The 16,482-nt window shown below is 36.6% G+C and overlaps 1 protein-coding gene across 3 annotated transcripts in view; it reads right to left on the minus strand.

Moving 5' to 3' along the window:
- shep (RNA binding motif single stranded interacting protein alan shepard) overlaps positions 1–16,482 on the minus strand; it is a 1,233,958-nt gene that overhangs the window by 73,194 nt on the left and 1,144,282 nt on the right. For 2 of the 3 annotated variants that reach the window (XM_073985862.1, XM_073985864.1), the window contains 2 exons: positions 9,385–9,443; positions 5,021–5,145 (listed from right to left, as the gene is read on the minus strand). In XM_073985862.1, coding sequence (XP_073841963.1) covers positions 5,021–5,145; positions 9,385–9,443 — 184 coding nt within the window. The remainder of the gene's footprint in view (positions 1–5,020; positions 5,146–9,384; positions 9,444–16,482) is intronic. The other variant, XM_073985863.1, reaches the window with a different exon arrangement.

The following is a 16,482-nucleotide window of genomic DNA, read 5'->3' on the forward strand; positions in this document are numbered from 1 at the left end:
GAAAATAGTTTTACAAAACCACGGGACCTTTGGAGGACTCTAAAAATATTTTAACAAATCCACGAGGCCTTTGAAGCCCCTGAAAATAGGTTTACAAATCCACGAGGCCTTTGAAGGCCTCTGGAAATAATTTTACAAAACCACGAGGCCTTTGAAGGCCTCTGAAAATAGGTTTACAAATCCACGAGGCCTTTGAAAGCCTCTGAAAATAGTTTAACAAATCCACGAGGCCTTTGAAGGCCTCTGAAAATAGTTTAACAAATCCACGAGGCCTTTGAAGGCCTCTGAAAATAGTTTAACAAATCCACGAGGCCTTTGAAGGCCTCTGAAATTAGTTTAACAAATCCACGAGGCCTTTGAAAGCCTCTGAAAATAGTTTAACAAATCCACGAGGCCTTTGAAGGCCTCTGAAAATAGTTTAACAAATCCACGAGGCCTCTGAAAATAGTTGTACAAATACACGAGGCCTTTGAAGGCCTCTGAAAATAGGTTTACAAATCCACGAGGCCTTTCAAGGCCTCTGAAAATAGTTTTACAAATCCACGAGGCCTTTGAAGGCCTCTGGAAATAATTTTACAAAACCACGAGGCCTTTGAAGGCCTCTGAAAATAGTTTTACAAAACCACGGGACCTTTGGAGGACTCTAAAAATATTTTAACAAATCCACGAGGCCTTTGAAGCCCCTGAAAATAGGTTTACAAATCCACGAGGCCTTTGAAGGCCTCTGGAAATAATTTTACAAAACCACGAGGCCTTTGAAGGCCTCTGAAAATAGGTTTACAAATCCACGAGGCCTTTGAAGGCCTCTGAAAATAGTTTTACAAATCCACGAAGCCTTTCAAGGCCTCTCAAAATAGTTTTACAAATCCACGAGGCCTTTGAAAGCCTCTGAAAATAGTTTTACAAATCCACGAGTCTGTTGAAGGCATCTGAAAATATTTTTATAAATCTACGAGGCCTTTGAAGGCCTCTGAAAATAGTTTTACAAATCCACGAAGCCTTTCAAGGCCTCTGAAAATAGTTTTACAAATCCACGAGGCCTCTGAAAATAGTTTTACAAATCCACGAGGCCTTTGAAGGCCTCTGAAAATAGTTTTACAAATCCACGAGGCCTCTGAAAATAGTTTTACAAATCCACGAGGCCTTTGAAGGCCTCTGAAAATAGTTTTACAAATCCACGAGGCCTTTGAAGGCCTCTGAAAATAGTTTTACAAATCCACGAGGCCTTTGAAGGCCTCTGAAAATAGTTTTACAAATCCACGAGGCCTTTGAAGGCCTCTGAAAATAGTTTTACAAATCCACGAGGCCTTTGAAGGCCTCTGAAAATAGTTTTACAAATCCACGAGGCCTTTGAAGGCCTCTGAAAATAGTTTTATAAATCCACGAGGCCTTTGAAGGCCTCTGAAAATAGTTTTACAAATCCACGAGGCCTTTGAAGGCCTCTGAAAATAGTTTTACAAATCCACGAGGCCTTTGAAGGCCTCTGAAAATAGTTTTACAAATCCACGAGGCCTTTGAAGGCCTCTGAAAATAGTTTTACAAAACCACGAGGCCTCTGAAAATAGTTTTACAAATCTACGAGGCCTCTGAAAATAGTTTTACAAATCCGCAAAGCCTTTGAAGACCTTTGAAAATAGTTTTACAAATCCACGAGGCCTTTGAAGGCCTCTGAAAATAGTTTTTCTAATCCGCAAGGCCTTGGAAGGCCTCTGAAGATAGTTTTTCTAATCCGCAAGGCCTTTGAAGGCCTCTGAAAAAAGTTTTACAAATCCACGAGGCCTTTGAAGACCTCTGAAAATAGTTTTACAAATCCACGAGGCCTTTGAAGACCTCTGAAAATAGTTTTACAAATGCACGAGGCCTTTGAAGGCCTCTGAAAATAGTTTTACAAATCCACGAGGCCTTTGAAGGCCTCTGAAAATACTTTAACAAATCCACGAGGCCTTTGAAGGCCTCTGAAAATAGTTTTACAAATCCACGAGGCCTCTGAAAATAGTTTTACAAATCCGCAAAGCCTTTGAAGACCTTTGAAAATAGTTTTACAAATCCACGAGGCCTCTGAAAATAGTTTTACAAATCCACGAGGCCTTTGAAGGCCTCTGAAAATAGTTTAACAAATCCACGAGGCCTTTCAAGGCCTCTGAAAATAGTTTAACAAATCCACGAGGCCTTTGAAGGCCTCTGAAAATAGTTTAACAAATCCACGAGGCCTTTGAAGGCCTCTGAAAATAGTTTTACAAAATAACGAGGCCTTTGAAGGCCTCTGAAAATAGTTTTACAAATCCACGAGGCCTTTGAAGGCCTCTGAAAATAGTTTTGCAAATCCACGGGGCCTTTGAAGACCTCTGAAAATAGTTTTACAAATCCACGAAGCCTTTGAACGCATCTGAAAATAGTTTTACAAATCCACGAGGCCTTTGAAGGCCTCTGAAAATAGTTTTACAAATCCACGAGGCCTTTGAAGGCCTCTGAAAATAGTTTTACAAATCCACGAGGCTTTTGAAGACCTCCGAAAATAGTTTTAAAAATCCACGAGGCCTTTGAAAATGATTTTACAAATCCACGAGGCCTTTAAAAATAGTTTTACGTCCTGGGCTGGTATTCGTTCGGACAATTGTAGTCTGGTGCTAAAGTGACCGAGCCAATTGACAGTTCCATAGTTTGAACGTTGAACGAAGACGCCCCTACAAGGATAAGGAGAAATTATCACAGTTCGTCAGACATCACCATCATCGCAAGGTCTAATAAATCGAGTGTCCTGGCAACCGATCATTTAGCTTAACTCAGATCATCTACCGTGGATCATCGGCTCCTTTAATAGACCACCCGACTTCATAACCTCTAAATGTTCTGTTCCATGGAAAAACTGATTGGCAAAGGTTCCGAGAATTTACCAATCACCGCTTCAAAGAGCTACCCTTTCTTTCAGATCCTCGTATAGCTGAGACAATTTTCCGGGTCATCATCGCAGCTGCAGCCGCTTGATATGTACATTTTAATCGAATGCCTGAAAAAGTCCAATTTCCCATCCATCAGAGACAATGGGACTAAGAAATGAGCGCCATAAGATTCATCGTATGAACCCTGAAGACTACATAGAGTTGGGTAGTACCGGAACTACCTACTTCCTCCATAAAAAAACGATATTTTTATGTATCTCTTCCGTAGATCAGAACTATGAAAACGCATGAGTACACAAAAGAACGGCGAATTGAAAGTTTCATTTAATTTCTTCCGAAATTTTGCCCAACTCTACTGAAGACCCAAAAGAGTTAGAAGAATTACTTTTGAAGTCAACAGGCTAGTAGGTGAGCATAAGCGGAAAAAGTGACTAGACGAACTGAAACAATTTAACATTGATACTGGATTTATTAAATTGTCGGCAACGCTTAAATCACTTTCAAGTCCGGGAAAGAAGGATGAACGGCTGTTACTTTCAATGGGCTGACGCCTATAGGCCCACTAAAAATCTTTGAAATCCACGCCTGTAGGCTCACTAAAAATCTTTAAAAATCCACGCCTGTGGGCTCACTAAAAATCTTTAAAAATCCACGCCTGTAGGCCCATTAAAAATCTTTAAAATCCACGCCTGTAGGCTCACTAAAAATCTTTAAAATCCACGCCTGTAGGCCCACTAAAAATCTTTAAAAATCCACGCCTGTAGGCTCACTAAAAATCTTTAAAAATCCACGCCTGTGGGCTCACTAAAAATCTTTAAAAATCCACGCCTGTAGGCCCATTAAAAATCTTTAAAATCCACGCCTGTAGGCTCACTAAAAATCTTTAAAAATCCACGCCTGTAGGCCCACTAAAAATCTTTAAAAATCCACGCCTGTAGGCCCACTAAAAATCTTTAAAAGTCCACGCATGAAGGCCCACTAAAAATCTTTAAAAATCCACGCCTGTAGGCCCATTAAAAATCTTTAAAATCCACGCCTGTAGGCTCACTAAAAATCTTTAAAAATCCACGCCTGTAGGCCCACTAAAAATCTTTAAAAGTCCACGCCTGTAGACCCACTAAAAATCATTAAAAATCCACGCCTATAGGCCCACTAAAAATCTTTAAAAATCCACGCCTATTCGTTCTCTTTGCTGTCTGCTAAAAATCTATAAAATCCTACAGGCGTGGATTGGTCGTCTTTGCTTCACTAGCACTGTCATGACTTCAATATTAAATTTTCGAACATTTCTTTTTGGCACGAACAAACACCACAATATGTCATCATATGGTGAAAACAACTCATATCCAGCTGTTGTGTTATAAACAACGCCTTTTGCTCCATGAAATTCCAAGAAGAAAATATGTTTTCAAATTCAAAAGGAGTAATTGAATTATTCAACCCACGCACACATCTTTATACTCGATTGCATGAAGCATACAGAAGAAAATGGTTAACTCAAATACTCCAATTGTAGGAAATAGTGGCATTTTCTTGGAAAACACATATAAGGGTTTTGTGTAAAATCATTAGACATTGCAAGGAACTTTTTAAATATATTATTTTTCTCAAACAGAAATAAGTTATATACACGCACTTTCCTGCAGTTTCACCGATTCCCTAATGTTGATATTATTTTTTAATTTCCCCTTCATTGAATAGCTATTTCTACTATCGATAAAAAACTTAATATTCTCAAAAAAATTTCTGCCATTACATTTTCGAAGGACATTCGCATTCCATCCATTGAATTTCTGAACAAAGCAAGGACACTGAACATTTCTTGAATATTAAAAAAGTAATATAATCTTAATAATAACAAATTATAATATCAAAGTTTATACTTAAAAAAAACCAACAACAAGTTAGTAAACAATATGAGTTTCGATAAACAAAAAATTGTTTACGCAAGGAAAATAAAGTTAAGTTGTAAAAAACAACTCATATTAAAATGAATGAAAAAGGAAATATACAAGAAGGGGAGGTAAGGAGGAAAAACGAAAAACAAAACAAACAAAAAAAAAAACAAACACAAGAGGTGAGGGTGGGGGTGAGTATTACTTGCATGCAAACAAACGTACAATGGCCGGCCTATGTAGTACCCAAACACCCACTTTGGCCATTTGAGCTTGAACGCCCTTTGCCTGTAGTCCTTTGACGGCTCCTTCAGCGTAGGCAGGACACTCAAAGTCCACAAAACCATAACCTACAATATGTTGCATCCGAGGGGAGGAAAGGGAGAAAGAAAAGAGAAAAAAGAACACAGAAATTATATTTCATTAAATTGTCAAAATATTATTGATAAATAATCAAATCAATCAAAAACGCAACACCATTACCCAAAACAACAAAAGAAACAAACTACAAAGTAAAGCGTAAGCAGACACTATGACATACTACATGCATTTATAGCTATAGTTTACTATCATGCTAGTTTATACTATAATTATTTAGTACTTATAACTAATTTATAATTTATATTCGTACATACATACACACATTAAGTTATATATCCCAATGCAAAGGTAGTCTGTAAAGGACTGACCTCTATGCTTAACAAAATATTTTCTTATATTAAAGAAAGTAAAGTGTATTATTATGTTATGCTAGTAAAGGCTTTCTTCCTAAAAAATTTTGAAAATCCACGTCCATTTTCCTTCTAAAACTAGTTAAAAATATACGACCATTTTCCTTCTAAAATTTTTTTGAAACTGTACGTCCATTTTCCTCTTAAAATTTTTTGAAACTGTACGTCCATTTTCCTCTTAAAATTTTTGAAAATGTACATCCATTTTCCTTCTAATTTTTTTAAATGTACGTCCATTTCCTTCTAAAAATCTTTAAAAATCCACGCCTATTGGCCTTCTAAAAATCTTTAAAAATCCACGCCTATTGGCCTTCTAAAAATCTTTAAAAATCCACGCCTATTGGCCTTCTAAAAATCTTTAAAAATCCACGCCTATTGGCCTTCTAAAAATCTTTAAAAATCCACGCCTATTGGCCTTCTAAAAATCTTTAAAAATCCACGCCTATTGGCCTTCTAAAAATCTTTAAAAATCCACGCCTATTGGCCTTCTAAAAATCTTTAAAAATCCACGCCTATTGGCCTTCTAAAAATCTTTAAAAATCCACGCCTATTGGCCTTCTAAAAATCTTTAAAAATCCACGCCTATTGGCCTTCTAAAAATCTTTAAAAATCCACGCCTATTGGCCTTCTAAAAATCTTTAAAAATCCACGCCTATTGGCCTTCTAAAAATCTTTAAAAATCCACGCCTATTGGCCTTCTAAAAATCTTTAAAAATCCACGCCTATTGGCCTTCTAAAAATCTTTAAAAATCCACGCCTATTGGCCTTCTAAAAATCTTTAAAAATCCACGCCTATTGGCCTTCTAAAAATCTTTAAAAATCCACGCCTATTGGCCTTCTAAAAATCTTTAAAAATCCACGCCTATTGGCCTTCTAAAAATCTTTAAAAATCCACGCCTATTGGCCTTCTAAAAATCTTTAAAAATCCACGCCCATTGGCCTTCTAAAAATCTTTAAAAATCCACGCCCATTGGCCTTCTAAAAATCTTTAAAAATCCACGCCCATTGGCCTTCTAAAAATCTTTAAAAATCCACGCCCATTGGCCTTCTAAAAATCTTTAAAAATCCACGCCCATTGGCCTTCTAAAAATCTTTAAAAATCCACGCCCATTGGCTTTCTAAAAATCTTTAAAAATCCACGCCCATTGGCCTTCTAAAAATCTTTAAAAATCCACGCCCATTGGCCTTCTAAAAATCTTTAAAAATCCACGCCCATTGGCCTTCTAAAAATCTTTAAAAATCCACGCCCATTGGCCTTCTAAAAATCTTTAAAAATCCACGCCCATTGGCCTTCTAAAAATCTTTAAAAATCCACGCCCATTGGCCTTCTAAAAATCTTTAAAAATCCACGCCCATTGGCCTTCTAAAAATCTTTAAAAATCCACGCCCATTGGCCTTCTAAAAATCTTTAAAAATCCACGCCCATTGGCCTTCTAAAAATCTTTAAAAATCCACGCCCATTGGCCTTTTAAAAATCTTTAAAAATCCACGCCCATTGGCCTTCTAAAAATCTTTAAAAATCCACGCCCATTGGCCTTCTAAAAATCTTTAAAAATCCACGCCCATTGGCCTTCTAAATATCTTTAAAAATCCACGCCCATTGGCCTTCTAAAAATTTTTAAAAATCCACGCCCATTGGCCTTCTAAAAATCTTTAAAAATCCACGCCTATTGGCCTTCTAAAAATCTTTAAAAATCCACGCCTATTGGCCTTCTAAAAATTTTTAAAAATCCACGCCTATTGGCCTTCTAAAAATCTTTAAAAATCCACACCTATTGGCCTTCTAAAAATCTTTAAAAATCCACGCCTATTGGCCTTCTAAAAATCTTTAAAAATCCACGCCCATTGGCCTTCTAAAAATCTTTAAAAATCCACGCCCATTGGCCTTCTAAAAATCTTTAAAAATCCACGCCCATTGGCCTTTTAAAAATCTTTAAAAATCCACGCCCATTGGCCTTCTAAAAATCTTTAAAAATCCACGCCCATTGGCCTTCTAAAAATCTTTAAAAATCCACGCCCATTGGCCTTCTAAAAATCTTTAAAAATCCACGCCCATTGGCCTTCTAAAAATCTTTAAAAATCCACGCCCATTGGCCTTCTAAAAATCTTTAAAAATCCACGCCCATTGGCCTTCTAAAAATCTTTAAAAATCCACGCCCATTGGCCTTCTAAAAATCTTTAAAAATCCACGCCTATTGGCCTTCTAAAAATCTTTAAAAATCCACGCCTATTGGCCTTCTAAAAATCCTTAAAAATCCACGCCTATTGGCCTTCTAAAAATCTTTAAAAATCCACGCCTATTGGCCTTCTAAAAATCTTTAAAAATCCACGCCTATTGGCCTTCTAAAAATCTTTAAAAATCCACGCCTATTGGCCTTCTAAAAATCTTTAAAAATCCACGCCTATTGGCCTTCTAAAAATCTTTAAAAATCCACGCCTATTGGCCTTCTAAAAATCTTTAAAAATCCACGCCTATTGGCCTTCTAAAAATCTTTAAAAATCCACGCCTATTGGCCTTCTAAAAATCTTTAAAAATCCACGCCTATTGGCCTTCTAAAAATCTTTAAAAATCCACGCCTATTGGCCTTCTAAAAATCTTTAAAAATCCACGCCTATTGGCCTTCTAAAAATCTTTAAAAATCCACGCCTATTGGCCTTCTAAAAATCTTTAAAAATCCACGCCTATTGGCCTTCTAAAAATCTTTAAAAATCCACGCCTATTGGCCTTCTAAAAATCTTTAAAAATCCACGCCTATTGGCCTTCTAAAAATCTTTAAAAATCCACGCCTATTGGCCTTCTAAAAATCTTTAAAAATCCACGCCTATTGGCCTTCTAAAAATCTTTAAAAATCCACGCCTATTGGCCTTCTAAAAATCTTTAAAAATCCACGCTTCTTGTCCTTCTAAAAATGTTTAAAAATTGTTTTCTTAGTTAAATAAAATAGAAATAAAATGTTTTATTTTAAATTAAAATGAAGACATGGAATACACTTACATTATAAATATATTCGTGTATATATCTCGACAAACAAAAAAATAAATAAAAAATATTAATTTTTTATGCTACACAAGCTACTCAGACTACAGGATTTCTAATACAAGGGTGCAATTTTACAATGAGATGAGTTATGATGGAACATAATTGAGAAATAAAAAACAAATTTAAAATATATAAAAATCAATAAATAAATTGGAACTAACTAAAACACTGAAATAACTCCCTTACTAATTAAAATGAAAAATAATAATAACAATAATTAAATAAAACTAAAAACTAGTTTAAATTGTTTTTACATTTAACTAAATTCAACAACAACAACACAAAACACACCGACACTCAGAGACACAAAAATAACCTAACGAATGTACGTACAATAACAAACAACAACAACAACACAAAATGTAACTAATGAAACGGAATTAAATAATTAACTTAACATTTGACTTTGTTACTCATTTCCGTTTTGTGTTGCTGATGTTTGTTTTGTTGTTGTCATTGTGGGTGGGGAGATAAAATAATTTAATAACACATCTCAGCAATAATACAAAACGAAGGGAATGAGAACAGAGAAAATAAATTCACATGTTATACACACCAACTCACACAGTGACAAAATCATGACACACGCGCACACACACACTTATCACACTCAGTCATCATTCAAACCAAACCACCCACATTAATACAACAACATTAATAAAACAACCAACACATAGAAAACATTTACAACAATACAACACAACAAATAGAAATTGACAGAAACAGAAATAGAATTAACAGAAAATAAATAACAATAATTAAAGAAACAAACAAAAAAACTAAAATTGATGGAGAAAATGGTGAAAAGCAAAAAATACCTTTACATTTATTTGTTGTTTTATCTAAAATAGCCTTTGTGGATATAATGGTTCCATATCTGTAAAAAAAAGAAGAAGGAGACGAGAAAGGGAATTAGAAATAAAATCAATTAGTATTACTTTTAATAAACAAAGCAACAAATGGTCTGTTCCAGTACTGCAAGAATTTACTAATTTTTACTATTTTTTCGATAACATAAAGGAAAAAATGTTATCGTCGCAAAAAGTAGTAGCTTCTTGCAGGTTCTGGAACAGAGCAAAAGTCTTAGTTCAACTCAAGTTTTGTTCCGGGATCTTTTTAAATCTGTTACAGAAGGTAGTCCTTGTGTTTTTTTTTTCAGCGATATATTTGTTCTTATGTGACACCCAAACCTATTTTCACCACTTTTGAAATTCGATTTTTTCTACATATTTTTTTGTAACGGCTTATCAGAACAATTGTAAAGAAATTAAGTTTCGATTGCGGATTAAATTAAATTATATTCTATGTTGACTTGATGCAGTGCTTCTTTCGTTGGTATTTGAGGTATGTATAGTTATCGAACACTATATTTATACCCTCAGCATTTATGCTAACGAGGGTATTTACACTTTACGGGCAAATACGTGGTATACGGGCAAAATTTGCCTCATCGAAATAATAGTTTTAGACAATTTGGAGTCGATTTAGCCATGCCCGTCCGTCTGTTTGTCTGGCTGGCTTGTGCGCACGATAACTCTCGAACGGATCAACCGATTTGAACCAAACTTTGCACTTCGTAATATTTTGCCCAAACTTAGTTTAAGTTCGAAGATGGGCCATATCGGTCCACCCCTTCAGGTAGCTCCCCCACAAAAGTTCAAAAATGTTCGGAAAATTTGTGCGCGCGATAACTTTTGAAAGGAGTAACCGATTTTGGTTTAGATGAGGTTCCAATATGGACTCAATCGATCTACTCCTTTGGTTACCTCCCACACAAAATTTCGGAAATGTTCAGTTTAGGACCTGCTCTCCAATCGCTTTGATTTTTGCTGTAGCGACCTGTATTCACTGCCCCCTCTACGACGGTACAAGTTTCATCAGGGGCAAGTCCATACTTCCTGAGAAAATAGCCTAAATGATGCAAAAACCCCTATGACACCATGTGTAGTGGTTGGAGCGCAAGATAACTCTCGAATGGATCTGCCGATTCGGTCCAAAATTTGGTCTTCGTAATATTTTGTCTAAACTTAGTTTAAGTTCGAAGATAAGCCATATCGGTCCACTCCTTCAGGTACAACAAAACAACAAAAGTTCAAAAATGTTCGTTAAGGAAGTGACATATTCGGTCCGAATATGGACAGAATTTTGTATAAGTTCACTTTATGTTCTGCTCTCGAATCAATTTGAAATTTGTTGAAAAAACTTGCATTCGCTGCCTCAATAAGGACGGCAAAAGTTTTTTTTTCAGGGACAAGACCATACTTCTTGAAAAAACAGCCCGAAAGGTGTAAAAAACCGCTATGGCACCATATCGCTCATTTACTCAAAGAGTGAGACATCTCAAAAAAATCTAGTTTCGAGAAAAACGCGTTTAAAGTTGGCGATTGAAATTTGACCTTCCAACTTAAAACGATTATTGCACAAAAAATAAAATAACTACTTGGACCTTATTTTGCGAACAGCCAGCCAGTAATCAGTGCTAAATTTCTGTGCAAGATCAAGCATGATTTGAGGTGTTTTAGTGCTTCATAAACTCAAAAAAAAATTTTTGTTGAATTATGCCAAACCCGTAGTAAATGAGCTGTAACTCGATGAATTTTAGAGATATCAGCATGAAAATTCGACACAAGATAAAGTAGAAGTCTTAGAAAAATAGAAATTGATAGCTCAGAAAACACATTTTTTGAGTTATGCAACTCTTTGAGTAAATGAGCGATATGATGTCGCCGGAGAGCACGATAACTCTCGAAATGATCAACCGATTTGGCCAAAAATTTGGCCTTCGTCATATTTTGTCCAAACTTAGTTTCATTTCGAAGATGGGTAATACGGGTCCACAACTTCCGGTACTTCCACCCAATATTTAAAAAAAATGCCACTAATATCATATGCACGGTATATCTTGAACGGGTCAACCAATTTGGTCCAAACTTTGGAGCTCCTAATATTTTGTCTAAATTCAATTTAACTTCCGATGTGGCCCCATCGGTCCTTTCCTTAGGGTACATCCCCCACAAAAGTTCAACATTTGTGTCTAAGTGAATTTAGGGTCTGTTCGAAAATCCTTTGAAAATGCATACCGATGCTGTTCGATATGGTCCTGTTTACAGCGATATTATGTTTTCCGAGGACAAGTCCATGCTTCCTGGCATACTGGTCCAAAATGAAATGACCAGTGGGCGCCATATCTATCGAAAAGCTATGGCTCCCAAAATAAGGTCCACTTCCATAATAGACTATGTCGGTTCATTCCTTAAAGTACCTCCTCCGCAACACTTTTGAACTTTAACATTTTTGTCGGCAAGTTTAAATGTCCAAAAAGGGTCATAAAATTCTGAAAAGACCCTAAATACGTTCGATCTGTCCGTAGATAAAAATTTACATAGACTGAGGGTATATCTCTGTCGGCATAGTCGGCTGATAAATTTTTTACTTGTTTTCTAAATAGATAACTACAGTATTTTTTGTTCTTTAAACAAATATTTTTTGTTACTTAAACAAAAACAACAACAAACATTTTTTCAAATTTCCCCACAGAATTGTTTTACGAATAGTTTTCTTGTCAACTTGTCATCGTTAGCTGACTGTGGTCATGAAAATGTTGACAATAATCACAACTCTTCCGAGAAACTGCATCGACGAAAACTTTCCTACAATTCCCAGAAAAAAAGTAATTGCAAATTGCAATGAACAAAAAAACTGTGGAGAAAAGTAATAAATAATCTTTGGCTATGGGAAATAGGGTTTCAATGTGAGGGGGATAAGAAATTGTAAATAGTAAAACTTGAAAAATATAAATAACGATAAGGTACACGACTATCGGTAGCTGAAATGCAAATTAACATAATTAACATTTCAAAAATTCTATAATTTAAACAATACAGTAATTTTTATACCATACACAACTATGTTGGGAGTAGGGTTATACCATTTTTGCATTTTTTGCAAATATGAAAAATACCACCACATAGCAGTGTAGAGCATGGAAAAAAAATGAAGAAATGAATTGTCACTTTTCCCTAGCGATAAAAAATGTTCCCGCACCTATTGCATGAAGATCCGATTGGATTTTTCTTAATTTTTGTAGGATTCGCCACAACAATGAGCTGGTAAATTTAAATTTTTCTTAGATTGGACCATAAATGCAGCTTTTATGGAAACAAAGAACTCGCAGGTGGCACGGGTTAACCTTAACCGATCGCCATAAAATTTCATATACATTAGAACCTCGATAAATCGAAATTATCGATAATTCGTATGAGCTGTTTGTCCTTGAAGCTATTTCTTTTGCATTTTAACTAGCGGGGTTAATTGAATACCTCAAGTCATAATCCGGTACTGTATAGGGGTTTTGGGTCAAATGGACAACATTAGAGAGAGTTCCAATCAATGTTTTTTGGGTCAGTCTAGTCTACTTATAAATGTTTGATCAAACAAGTAAAAAAGTGTCAGTCGGCTTTGCCGACAAAGGTATACCCTCAGCCAATGTGAATTGAAACTTTCATCTACGGACAGATAGAATGTATTTAGCGTCTCTTCAGAATTTTGTGGCCCTTTTTCAACATTTGAACTTGCCGACAAAAATGTGGATTAGGAATTAACACAAATGTTGAACTTTTATGGGAAAGGTACCCTTAGGGAGGACCGATATGGGCCATTTTAGAAGTTAAACCAAATTTTGACAAAATATTAGGAGATCGAAAGTTTGGTCCAAATTGGTTGCACCATTCAAGTGATATCGTCCTAACATTTTAGTGACATTTTTTAAATATTGGAGAGAAGTACCGGAAGTTGGGGACCGGTATTGCCCCATGAAACTAAGTTTGGATAAAATATGACGAAGACCAAATGTTGCACCAAATCGGTAGAACAGTTCGAGAGCCACGTATGGTGACATAGAGCTCTTTACACCTTTCGGGATGTTTTCCCAAGAAATATGGAAAAAACTTTTACCATGTGCGAATGCAAATCGCTTCAACAAAAATCTAAGTAATTCGAGAGCACGTCTTAAAGTGAACTTATCCGAAATTTTGTGTGGGAGGTACCCAAAGGAGTGCACAAATATAGTCCACATTCGAACCTGATCTATATCTGGTAGATATATTAGGATGTGCAGAGTATGGATTACATCAGTCGTGCGTATATTTTTCCGAAGATTTTTGAATTTGTGTGAGGGAAGTACCTGAAGGAGTGGACCGACATGGTTTATCTTCGAACTTAAACTATGTTTGGACAAAATATTACGAAGGCTAAATTTTGGACCGAATTGGCAGATCCGTTCGAGATTTATCTTGCGCTCCAACCACTACACACGGTGTCATAGGAGTTTTTTTGTACCTTTCAGGCTATTTTTTCAGGAAGTATGGACTTGCCCCTTATGTTGCTACAACAAAAATCAAAGCGATTCGAGAGCAGGTCCTAAGCTGAACTTTTCCGAAATTTTGTGTGAGAGGTACCCGAACGAGTGGACCGATTGTGTCCATATTTAAACTTCATCTAAGTCTGGTAGAACTTTCACGATGTACAAATTGTGGACCAAATCGTTTACTCCCTTCAAGAGTTATCGTGCGCACAAATTTTCCGAACATTTTCGAACTTTTGTGGGGGAGATACCGGAAGGGGTGGACCGCTATAACCCATCTTCGAACTTAAACTAAGTTTGGGCAAAATATTACGAAATCCAAATTTTGAACCGAATCGGTTGCTCCGTTCGAGAGTTATCGTTATTGAGTCCATATTAAAACCTCAAGTAAATCGGTTACTCCCTTCAAGAGTTATCATGCGCACAAATTTTCCGAACATTTTGGAACTTTTGTGGGGGAGGTACCGGAAGGAGTGGACCGATATAGCTCATCTTCGAACTTAAACTAAGTTTGGACAAAATATTACGAAAGCCAAAATTTGAAGCGAATCGGTTCATCCGTTCGAGATTTATCGTGCGCACCTGCCAGACAGACAGACATACGGACGGGCATTGCTAAATCGATGAAACACATTTCGTCCAAACACACTTGTGGTGTAAAACCATTATTTCGATGAGGCACATTTTGCCCGTATGAAAGTGTATTTTCATACCCTTTCTAGCCTAAAGGCTGGGGGTATAAAAACTAAAATCAATTTTTCTTTATAAAAATCATCAAAAGGCTTTCGGTTCGAGTACTTTTTTCACCAAATATACCTAAAAACCCTCCCCTTAAAAAGCATCCTACCATGAAAAAACACAAAGAAAAAGAAAACAAGTTAGAAAGGGGTCACGTTCGGACGGGCCGAACTTGTTATACTCTCCACCACGAGTTGTTGTTATACCCTAAACACCAAATTTCATAAATTTCGGTAAAACAGTGTGGTACACATTCAAAATACCGAAATTCTTCAGTCTTTCAGGGGGATGTGGACGTCACAACCTTCACAATTACGGAAATCGGGAGGTACCGTTCTATGGAGACTATATCGAAACGTGAACCTATACCGACAAATTTCAGTCGGGAAGGTGTTTACCTTCAACGCAGTCTAAATGCCAAATTTCATCCATTTCATTGGGTTGTTGTGACCACATGTTTCAAAATACCGAAATTCGGGAGGTACCGTTCTATGGGGGCTATACGAAGGTGTGGACCGATACCGACAAATTTCTGGGGGAAAGTTTTATACCCCTAAAGAAGACTACGTACCAAATTTTAGCCATTTTGGTAGAATAATGAAGCTAAAACCTTAAAAATACCGAAAATCGGGAGGTACTTTTCCATGGGGGCTATATGAAGGCGTGGACCTATACCGACAAATTTAAAGGGGAAGTTTGAGTACCCCAAACGTAGACTAAGTACCAAATTTCAGCCACTTCGGTGTGATAATGAAGCTAAAACCTTCAAAATACCGAAAATCGGGAGGTACCGTTCTATGGGTCTATATGAAGGCGTGGACCGATACCGACAAAATTCTGGGGGAATGTTTTATACCCATAAAAAAGACTACGTTCCAAATTTCAGCCATTTTGGTAGGATAATGAAGCTAAAACCTTAAAAATGCCGAAAATCGGGAGGTACCGTTCTATGGGGGCTATATGAAGGCATGGACCGATACCGGCAATGTTCTGGGGGAAAGTTTTATACCACCAACGTAGACTAAGTACCAAATTTCAGCCACTTCGGTGTGATAATGAAGGTAAAACCTTCAAAATACCGAAAATCGGGAGGTACCGTTCTATGGGGCTATATGAAGGCATGGACCGATACCGACAAAATTCTGGGGGAAAGTTTTATACCCATAAAAAAGACTACGTACCAAATTTCAGCCATTTTGGTAGGATAATGAAGCTAAAACCTTAAAAATACCGGAAATCGGGAGGTACCCTTCTATGGGGGCTATACCAAACCGTGAACCGATATATCCCATTTTCAATACCAACCATCATGCAAGTAATAAAAACTTCTGTACCAAATATTGACTCTCTATCTTTAAAATTGCGAGCTGTATCTTGATTTCAACAGACAGACGGACGGACATGGTTAAATCGACATAGAATTTTATGCTGATCAATAATATATATACTTTATAGGGTCTCCGACGAATATTTCGATGTGTTACAAACGGAATGACAAATTTAATTATACCCTCCATGTGGTGGAGAGTATAAAAAGGGCCTCCCCCACAAAAGTTCGAAAATGTTGGGAAATTTTGTGCGTACGATAACTCTTGAAAAGAGTAACCATACTTTGCACTTTTTGAAATTTCTACCAGACTTAGATGAGGTTCCAATATGGACTCAATCGATCCACTCCTTCGAGTACCTCCCACACAAAATTTCGGAAAAGTTCAGTTTAGGACCAGCTTTCGAATCGCTTTGATTTTTGTTGCAGCAAACTGTATTCACTGCACCCAATACGACGGTATAAGTTTCAGGAGGGGCAAGTCCATAC

This window comes from Musca autumnalis, unplaced genomic scaffold (assembly GCF_047663935.1).
Source record: "Musca autumnalis isolate F117 unplaced genomic scaffold, ASM4766393v1 scaffold_4, whole genome shotgun sequence".
NCBI lineage: Eukaryota > Metazoa > Arthropoda > Insecta > Diptera > Muscidae > Musca > Musca autumnalis.